The 10,946-nt window shown below is 42.1% G+C and overlaps 1 protein-coding gene across 1 annotated transcript; it reads right to left on the bottom strand.

The window, feature by feature from the left end:
- Positions 1 to 4,966: 4,966 nt before the first annotated feature.
- On the bottom strand, positions 4,967 to 6,620 carry LOC122658196 (gallate 1-beta-glucosyltransferase 84A23-like). Its single transcript, XM_043853108.1, has one exon. It carries the CDS (start codon positions 6,554 to 6,556, stop codon positions 4,967 to 4,969), a length of 1,590 nt encoding a protein of 529 aa, XP_043709043.1. The 5' UTR covers positions 6,557 to 6,620.
- Between the last annotated feature and the right edge of the window lie 4,326 nt (positions 6,621 to 10,946).

The following is a 10,946-nucleotide window of genomic DNA, read 5'->3' as shown; positions in this document are numbered from 1 at the left end:
GCATTTCTGCGAGGGGTTTGCTTAGTAGTTTTTATTCTTGGTGGGTTGGTGGGAGAGGGGAAAATTATCACGTCAATTACTTGACGTGGTTAAGTACGCATCGTGCGATTGGGCACTGCCCATATGCATATAGTGGATCACATCATGCACACATGGGTGGTGTCCAATCACACGATGCACACTTGACCGCATCAAATACTTACACGATAACGATCCATGGGGGAGGGGGATCCTAGACGAGACGGGGAACTGAAGGTCTCGAACTCGAAATCTTGTGAGGGCTGGGCTCTATTGCAATAGTCTTGACTCTTGAGCATTACTGTCCTCGGGATTTGCTTACTGGGTTTTCCGTCATTATGAATTGAGTGGATTTAATACTCTGTAAGATTAGTTGTATTGCATTGAATTTGGTTCACCTCAAAATTGAGACCTCCTTATGTCCCAGGCTTGTGCCTTTTTCTCTCCCCCTTTAATGATAAATTTAGCTTGCCTCTAGGGAGTCCAACATGCCTAGGGTGCTATCAGCCGTTGGGCTGTGTCACACGTATCCCTAGGTGTGTGCCTAAATGTTTTTGGCACAGTTCGACTGTTGGATGCCCCTGGCAGCACCCTGGGTTCTGAGTTATGGGCTCCCTAGAAACGATCCTGATCCTTCAATGGTGGGATTTAATACTCTGAAAACATCTTTTTTAGACAAAAAAAAAGGATAAATGTGTCATATTTGGCCTGATTATGTGGCGATATCAATATGATACACCAATCCAATCCCAATACCCAGATTACGAATCATGATTCAAAAGAAGCAGGGAAAATGGAGTCTGAATCCTCTGGAAAATTATCACCTCCAGTTTGCTGATCGGCCCAGTTCCCCAGTTCCTCTAATAGGGGGACGGTGGATCCCATCCGGGTAGGGTGTTTGGGCATGGATAGAGAGGTCATTTCAGCCTTTCTTTGTTAGAGGAACTGTGGAACTGGGCCGGTCAGCAAACTGGAGGTGATAAAGATCCGAATCCTCTACCCATGTGGGTGGCACCCATGATGCGAACCAATCAAACAGAATCTCTACCCTATCTATCACAGGTCAGACGATCACATAAGATTGATTCTTTTTGATTGTTTCTCACCATGTGGGGTCAGGGTGACCCCACATGGGTAGAGGATCCAATTTGGGAAAATATATTGTAAGTCAATAAAAAGGTGAGTTAAAAATTTCGGCCAAGGACTTTTGAACAGTATTGTCATAGACTCGTAGCCTCTACATGTAGGCGAGAGCCAATAAGGGGCGATGGAATGGTTTTGTTAATGGAGGGTAGAAAAGTCTTGTTAAGAGAAGTGAGATGGATCTCTTCACTTTTTTGAAACGAAGGTTAAGAGTTAAGACACATCCGTAAGGTGGATAGCAAAGTTTTCCTTGATTGGTCATGTCAGGTTTTATTAATGGAGAGAGTAGAAAAGTTGTTTTTATATGAAAAAGAGAGATAAGGCAAGGCATTACCATAAAGAGAAACAGAGATACGGAAGGGGTTGGTAGGAGCAGTGGCACCATTCATTACACGAGTCACATCCCACCTATGGGTCCCATAACCCTCGCTCTTCCATAAATGCACATGCCCAGCTCTAGCATCGAAAGAAACACTCTCCCATAAGTATTAATAAATGTGGGTGACATTTCACATTCATGGGGTGCTTGGTGATTATTTCGGCCCCAGGGCGCAGGCGCCATGCTCCCCCTTGAAAAAAACTTAAAGATGTTATTATCTTTCCTACACTAGCATTTTTATGTCATTTTTGTTTTGTTTTGTTTTTCTCTCTCTTTTGCCCCTAAATCTCCATGGTATGTGGATCAGCAAATCCCTCTCCTTTTTTAAATAATATAAAATATAAATATTTATTAATATTATCACATTATTCTTTTATAAATGAATTAAAAACAATTATTTTTATCATTCAAAAATACGAAACCGATTTGGAATGAATTCCAAAAATACATATCAAATACTGCCTTACCTTAGTAAACAATATATAACCCATTAGCTTTGGGCCTTAGGTAAAGAAAGGGCCTGGTTTAGCTCTTATACCCAAAGTGAACTCTTCACCTACGAATCTACCTTCATTATTATCTGCCCTGTATATGTTGGATATTTTAAATGCTTTTTCTCCAGAGACCCCTCCAGACACAATGATGCCCATTGGCTTAAGAGATTTCTTTTTTTTTTTTTTGTGATAAAAAAAGAGATTCCTCTTCATCTTGGATAATTATGCAAAACTCAGTCCAAGTATAAAAACCCTCACTTTCTCCATTTAGTTTAAATAGTATAGAAATTCCCCCATTATCCTCCAAATGAACATCGAGTAAGATGGCTATGATCCTTACATTTCTATGGTTCAGAATCGTCAAACAGTTTGTTTTTTTTCCCCTCACTCTTTTTCACTGAGACTTGCTTAGATTGGAGTTTTGTGAAGGTGGCCATCATGGATTAAAATCCTCTGCACTGAGGGTATTTGGCGGTGTAATGTAGTGCGGCTCTGAGAGCTCGACATGTGGAAAAAGTCTCATCCAACGGTTGAAGCTCGATGTAAGACTTTTTTTTTTATCTTTTCTTTTTTTTACTATCTTCTCGAGCTTGGCATAGTTGGATGTCGAATCTTCCATGTGTCAAGCTCGTAGGCCCGCACTGCAATATATATACCGTCAGATTAGGACAGTGCAGAGGATTTTTTTTTCTTCTGGCCATCATTGTTGAGAGATGAGTTTTAGAGAATAGTGAAGGGTATTTTGGATCTTCAACAAATAATGAAAGAATAATAATGACCTTAGATTTGTGGGTTTTTCCTTTTAAAATCAGACAATTACTTACTTAGTTGATAGGTGCCTTACCTGTAGATCGAAGCTTACAGAAGGCCACAGATTCGAGTAAATCAAATAATTATTTGCTCAATTGGTTGATGCTTTGCTAGTCGAGGCTCCCAGGAGGTTATGGGTGTGACTCTCCTATCTTCACCTTGTGCCATAAGAGATCCTTTTTTCCCCTCCTCTCCCCCTTCACTTTGGAAGCCAAGGGTTTCCTAGTCAATTTCTTTTGGACACGCTTTAGATGGTCCTATATACTTAAATTGTATCGCAGTTCACTACATTATTTTTCTTTGATGCAGATTGAAACTTGATTCTCTTTGTCATGTTATGTATTAATACAATTCATATAAAAAGATGCTAGCGAATGTAATGACCGCATAAAGCTGCATGTTGAGGTTGAAACTCTTTAGGTCTCCATTCTCCAACCTCATTACGTCTCCTTTAATTAATTGACCTGTGGACCAAGAAACAGATATAGAGACAAAAAATAGCTAAATCTTTACAAGAATGAATTCATGGCATGGTTGATTGATATGTGTGTGGCTAATGTACTTTAACTCTAACCATATCTCTTGTGGACTAACCGTGTTCACTTTTGGGAAGAAAAAAAAAATTGTGTTTTCTTTCAGTCACAAATCCATTCATGAGACTGGTTTAGATACTGTAGACAAGGGGTATCGAGAGGATATTTTTATGAATATACTAAAATCTTATAGGGGTTTGTGAATGATGACAGAATATTCATCAGACGGTAAAGAAAAACTTTGTCCAAAAAAACAGAAATTCAAGATTTGAGAACCAAGTTTTAAGGGGTAAATCGGATAAGTCAATCTCTTGTTGTGTTGGATTCCAAGCTTTAAAAACTTTTGGTTGGTAGGCATTCATTATTAGAGATAGCAGGGGAGATTTAGTGGCTGTTGTACCCGAGCTCCAGTCTTTCTTTGGGGAATCTTTAGCCATTAGAGGAGGGCTTCTTCAATCTTCAAGGGATCTCTGAAGGCTTGGACAAGATTATTGTGGAGTCGGATTGTAAAGCCCTAAAAGACTCTATTAACTCTAATGATCCCTCCCCCCAAGCTGAAGTATTTAATATCATTCTTGATATTAAGTATTAACAACATTGTGGACTCCTTGGCCCAGAAGGCCAAGGCAGAAGCGAGTAGGACTTTGTGGCCCATATCCTCTCTTTGGTTGTCTGATTTGTGTAATATTGACAAAGAGTGTTGGTGTAGCTTTAATAAATAAGTCTTCTTTCTATTAAAAAAAAAAAAAGAAAAAAAATAGACATTCAAATTAAATTATGTTTATAAATTCAAAGAATCCACAAGAGTTGGAGGTTCTTGTTATAGATTTTTGGAGAACAATAGGGTTATATAATAGATGGGGAAATATTCCCTGTGCTAGGAACACATGATGCACTTAGACATGGATTGACCTCCTCATCAGGGAGCCCAACGCTTAGGGAGTGCCCAGGGGAGAATCCAACCGTTGGGCTGTACCGCTCACATCTCGATGGTTGACTGGACATGCGCCAGGATGTGTGCGGCACAACCCAGCCCTTGGATTCCCCCTCTGGCACTCCTTGGGTGCTGAGCTCTTTAGAGAGGAACCAAATCCCCTAGACACATGGAGGTGGGTGGAATAACTGACTCATTCCCTGAATGATTGAATGACGGACATTACGCATCATCTTGCCCCATATGTTTGGGCACAGTTGCGCTCTATGCACTCTCGGGCAAAGCGTTATTGAATGAAAAGCTCGTGAGAAGATCTGACAATAATTTTTTCTTTAGTAAAAAAATAATAAAAAAAAGAACAAACTTTTTCTTCAGATATAGTGTCTGCGGATGTTTATCCCCTCTAATTCCCTGTCTGGCATAATTCCTAGTGCCTCTATAAGAGGGATGAACCCCACCTAGATAAAGTATTTGAGCAGGGATAGGGTGGTCATTGCGCTCACTATCTGTCGAGGATTGGGTTATTTGATTATGGGTTTCCAAAGCTCAATAATAAAGATTTTTTGTTGAAGCAAATTAGTGGTATACAACTTAATCTCATACAACAACAATTAAAGAGCACAAATTAAATTCTACAGTTGTACTTATTTATTGCTCATGGAAGAAGAACCTCGGGCAGGGGTAAAATAGTATTTTCCACCTTGCTTGTATTTGGGGCGCTCACGGCAATAGGAGCAGGTGGAAGTAGAGGATCTCGGTTCCCAATGGTATTGGTGCATGGCTGAGTTTTCTGTTTCGTCAGAAACGTCATCCCTCGAACATCATCCACGAAACTTTGGATATTACGGTCGGAAGATCCACCTTCCGCCACCGCCTCCTTGGCCGCAGCTTTCCACTTGAGGGCGTTTTTCTTCATCTCCTCCGCTCTCGGCCCACGTACCACGTCCAAGATGCAACTGGCCACCTCATCCCTTTTCACCAGTTTCCCCTCCGCCTCCCCACGCCCCATACGGACCCCAACCCTATACACATCCACCAGGAACTTGGCATTGGTCACCTGGTCTCCCCACTTGGGCAGCGCCACCACCGGAACGCCTGAGCTCAAGCTTTCCAGCGACGAATTCCACCCGCAATGGGTCACAAAGCATGCCACAGATGGGTGTTCCAACACCTGTTCTTGTGGGCACCATCCCACCACCTTCCCCTTCCCTTTTGCTTCCTCCACGAACCCTTCTGGAAGCTTCTGATCATCCCCGACCCATCCATCTGCTGCGGGTCTCACCACCCACAAGAAAGGAAGCCCCGTTTTCAAGAGCCCCCAGGCCATCTCTTCCTTCTGACTCTTCTCCAAAGTGACGATACTGCCGAAGGAGACGTAAACCACCGAGGATGGCTCTTGAGAGTCCAACCATTCGATGCAATTCTCTTCTGCCTTCCACATGTTTGCTTGAATGCTATCTTTGTTAATTTTTTTTTTTTCATTACTTAAGTGTTTGAATAAAGGGCCTACGGTTCTGAGTCTTAGTTCACTATTAGCCTCCATGCCACACATGGACTCGCGTTCGAGTTCCTCGAATGAATCTACCAGCACACAGAAGGACTTGGAGAGGTTCTTAAACTGACCTAGGATCGCATTTCTTAAGGGCACGTAACGGGTGGTTGGGTGCAAGAAACTGGGTATTTCGTCGGAGCATAGAGTAGGGAGACCAGGCAGATCGACGGTGAGGTCAGGTTGATCAGTGGTGGGGAAGGAAGTCAAACGGTGGAAGTAGTGATAGTAAGAAGAGAAGACAGCACAGGATTGGACCCACAACACCGCACAAGGGATGCCCATGTCGGTGGCCACGTCCGATGCCCAGGGCACGAAAGGGTTGCCAACAAGGCAAGAAACCGGTCGACCTTCCTCGAACTGTTTGTGTAAGAGACGAGTGAAGGAATCCTTGGCATAGGTCTCGAGCTGGTGCATTAAGAGGTCTAGGTTGTAGCGTTTGGGTTCGTCCACAACCCAACCGTCAGAGAAGAATTCGAACCGGAGATGACCCTCGCCTATGGGGATGGGTAAGTTATTTCCGGTGGTGGTGGAGTCGGAGCGTTTTATCATTTGGGCTGTGTGATCGGTGGTGGTGAAGGTAACTAATAGACCCTTTGAAGCCAAGAGCTTGGCCATCCTAAGAAGAGGATTGACGTGGCCTTGGGCCGGGAAGGACACCATGAGGACATGTACGGCGGCGACTTCAGATCCCATCCCTTCCCCTTTCTTATTTGGAAAATTGAAGTTCGCTAACTAATCCCTGGGAGCACTGCAATGTGGTCTGGCTTTGAAAGTATTTAAAGCAAACGATGAAGGAAATATGGTATGGGGAGGGGGGGTCTGTCATGTAAAATGTTTAATGTATACGTAATGAATGATGACAGCTATACTTAAGCAATTCAGAGATACACATCTCTCTTTTGATTCTTCTCTTTATTTTCTTTGGAAATGAAAACCAACGAGGAAAGTTTTAAGACATTTTTTTTCTTTGGGTCAAAAAATAGTCGGACATTAACTTGTGACCGATGGCTTGACACGTATGTCTTCTTCTTGCCGAAACCAAGCTTGGCTCAATCAATCACAAGGGCAGGGGTTTGTTGCGTTTTCTGGCCAACAAATAGTGTAGGCCGGACAGTTGAAGGGTGCTTTGTTTGTTTTGGCGTTCTGGTCAATCATGTGGTTCATAAACAGAGATATTTATGACGCTATATGAATATGGAGGACACGAATAATCTCATGCTGGGACCATCATTCGTTCTAAAAAGATTTGAGAGAACCAAAACTACCCTTTCCCCCCAAGTCCTTTCACAAGGTTGCAAGTTTGAACCAGTAGGTTCGAACAAGTCTGGGTTGAGATACCCTGAACCTTAAGAGTGAGTCGGGGTTAGAAATTTCTGAACTTAGCTCAGAATCTGGCCAAGTCAAGTCTGACCAGGGCCAATCAAGGTCAGCCTCGCCTAACCTTCAAAGCAGGTCAGGGTTGGATTTTTCAAATCCTGAGGTAAGCTAAGGTTGGATTGGGCCTAGGCTTAGCTAAGAGGACTCAAGATTGGACTGAAGTTTTAAAAGGACCGACCCAACCTAACCTTGTTGCAGCCCTATCCTCTCACATGGGGCATGCAACGAAATAAATACTATACCGGTCCCCATGCAGCATCACAACAAACTCCTTCACTAATGGAATTACTATTCACATGATAGAGAGGGAAATGGAGGGACCATTAGTCTCTTGGGACCTATGATTATTGTGTCACCAGCAGATATTCAATAATTCTTTTTCCTTTTGATCTCATTCATGCGTTTAGTTTTTCCCCTAGAAAAGTTGGGGTAAAGATTTCCCACCATATTAGAATGCCAAATTATAGTTGGAGATGAATTAGTTCAATTGGGGGTGTCTGCATTTGGTTTAAGGAGAGTGAGCATTAGTGTTGACTTCAATACTCATTATGTGGGAGGGTGTGGGAAAGAATCTCCAATCAGGAGTCGTAAGGACCTTTTGGGAGAGGGTTCCTTAAAGGGCAATGTGCCCCCTGCACCAATGTGAAGGCCAATGGGATCATACATGGAAGCATCAATAGTGGCTGGAATTCCACTTTCATGGGGGCGGGCTGTCATTTCGCCCTCCCTAGTGTCTGACATAGGGCCACGCTGCCTTTCACGCTTCTTTTTTCCACAAAGTTGATAAAACTATAGAAAGATAAAAAGTATCTCTAAGTTGGTAGTGAAGGCTATACGTTCTTCATGACCACTCTCTACTGAGAAACCGATATCTCGGTCTCTCACTACAAGCAGAGGCATCTTTCACACTAAGATCCAAAAACCATTGAGAGGTAATAGACCAATCAATTGAGGACTCAACCGAAAAGGCCGGCCGAGCCAAGAAATCTGCCACAGAATTAGAGGAATTTGGGATGAAAGAGACAATACAAGAAACAAAAGACTACTGCAACTGAGGAACATCATAGCCGATGCTCTTCGTCTGATTGAATTTTCTTCCTATCCAAAAAATAAAAAATAAAAAACTCGGTCTCTCATTGGTGAGTTCCCCATAAATTGGTCCGAACAAAACAACACCCTTAAGCCATGGTCCACAGGAGGTTGGACCACTATTGTCATTATTAGGAGGAGAAATTTGGGTCTGGAACTCTGGATCACCTATCCTTACTCAGGTGATGATCTGTCCTTTTCTTTTCATAAATGGAATTTCCATGCATGGACTCGTACATTCCCTTGTAAGTAAGAAAGAGAAGGGATAGAGCATTGCACCATAGCTGAGGGGTGGTTGATCAAGATTTAAGAAAGCATGGAGGGGAGGGGGGACTTGATGGAAGGAGATGGCAGAGATGCAGATCCCAAAAAAGAGATATGGGAAAGTTGAGGAAGAGGGGATGTATAATTTGAAAGCATGGTTTTGAATCTCGGATCGGATCGGATCGGATCAGTATCGGTCGAGGCTGATCCCGAGATTAGATCTATACAACAAGGTTTGATTGGATCGTTCTTTGGATCAGCCAACTTGGTTGAATCGGTCGATCCGATCCAATCCTTAATCGATCCGACTGAATATTTTTTTATTTTTTATTTTTTAAAAGTTCTTGGGTTTTTTATTTTTATTTTTTATATTATCTTGATCGATATTGATCGATATCAACTGATATCGGCCAATCCGATCCGGATAATATTGGTCAATTCGATCCTGATCGATTTGTACCGAACCGATCCCAATCCGGAAAGGTTTTGGCAATGACCTATTCGGAGTCCGATACCTGGATTTTGAACCTTGTTTGAAAGAGATCGAGATATCTCAGCTTTGGGATTTATAATTTGAATGAAGCACAAGAGCAGTTCCAGGTGAAACAAGCAAGGTAATTTGACTGTTGAAGAGGCTGTGATAATTCTCTGCAAGCAAGTAAAACTATCTATGAGTATCGCTTTTCCTAGCTTGGATGATATAAAGATGTTCATCCTTTTCACACTAGGATTGGGACTGAGGATCAAGTATTCTAATACCACGGATTTTAATCCTCTCTAATTCCCTAGACTGTACAGTGCGGTAGTTCGGGATGGAGATTTCGACATGTGGCAGCTCGGACATCCAACAGTCTGAGCTCATTGACCTTCATTTTTTTTTTTTTTTCCTTGAGCTCGGCATCGTTGGATGTCTGAGTTTCCATGTGTCGACATCTCCCCCCTGAACTGCCACACTGCACAGTTTTAGGGAATTGGAGAGGATTATTTTCTTAATACCACCAATAACTTGGTTGGTTGGTAGCTTACAAGTTGAGTGCATGCCCCCTAAGAGGTCAAGGAATCGACTCTCTTGGATTACATATTGTGCCAAAAAGACACCCCTCAACGGTGAGGGATTGCGGATAACGTTAACATTCACTATTCATAGACTCCAATCATAGCTTCACATCATTTTGGATGAAGAAAGAAGGCAATAATAATACACTTTAATTTGATATTTGATTGCAAGATAAGTTCAAATATTTTCTTACGAAGTGAAATATATTTTAAAAGAAATATAAATATTTCCCTTCCCTTCGTTTTCCATTGATAAATAGTAGATAGTAAGAATTAGCCATGTATTATTTCAAAGCCCATTTCAATCAAATACTCTTATCTTCTTATTAGCATGCATCAGATTTCAAACTTTTATATTACCATCAGAAAGAAAATGCATTCGCTATTATTAGACAAGCCTCACCGCTGTAATTTTTTATCCAACAAAAAAAAAGAGTTCAAAAAACTGGATTTTGTTGGCGTCGACCTTTTATGGTACGCAATTTCTAACATAATGTCAGCTACATACATGGTTTCAGGCCCGGATCAGCTGATCTGTATCGGTCGATACCGATACTTGAATGAGGGCAAAAACAGTAAAAAAACACCAATATCAGAAACTTGGGGGCTGCATCGTCTGATCCATCGCGGTACCGTCAATTTGTATGGAAAACAAGTAAATATGGGGTATTTATGACATTTTAAAAGGAGGGGTTACAACAGAAAAATGTGGGAGGGGAGTGAGTACTGGGGAGGAGTTCCTTTCCTTTGCACGTGCCAATAGGTAAATGTACATGAGAGAGTCAACCACCTGTTCTATTTTTGCCATTTACAAGGGAAGGAGGGATTTTTATAAAAACAAAATTAAAATGTGATTGGCTCTGAACTGCACGTTCACCTGTTGGTACGTGCAGTTGATCCATTCTCACTAGGGAGGGGTATCCGTGGGCCTACAGTTTTGGATTTAACCCGATGTCGTATGGATCTTTTTCCATAATATATAATCCTTGAAATCCAAAAATAATTATTTCATTGGAGGTTGATGGAAGTTTGGGTACAATTGCGGGTGATACGAATTTCCTTGAAAGGAATCCAAACCAGATAACAGCCCTTAGCTTAGCGGATCCAGATCTTCTATGGCTAACTGCTCATAGCGGTCTGTGCGGTGCAGACTAGGTCACATGTGCAATGACCACCTTAACCCTGCTCGGGCAAGGCATTTAGATAGGGGTATGGCAATCATTGCACGATAACTCAGTCTGCACCGCTCAGGCCGCTACAGGCAACGCGCTGTAGAGGATCTGAATTGTAACTTAGC

Source organism: Telopea speciosissima, chromosome 4 (assembly GCF_018873765.1).
Source record: "Telopea speciosissima isolate NSW1024214 ecotype Mountain lineage chromosome 4, Tspe_v1, whole genome shotgun sequence".
In the NCBI taxonomy this organism is placed as follows: Eukaryota; Viridiplantae; Streptophyta; class Magnoliopsida; order Proteales; family Proteaceae; genus Telopea; species Telopea speciosissima.
This window is presented reverse-complemented; position numbering and strand designations above follow the sequence as displayed.

Coding starts and splice junctions, on each gene's coding strand:
- LOC122658196 (XM_043853108.1), bottom strand. CDS start 6,556: ATGGGATCTGAAGTCGCCGCCGTACATGTCCTCATGGTGTCCTTCCCG.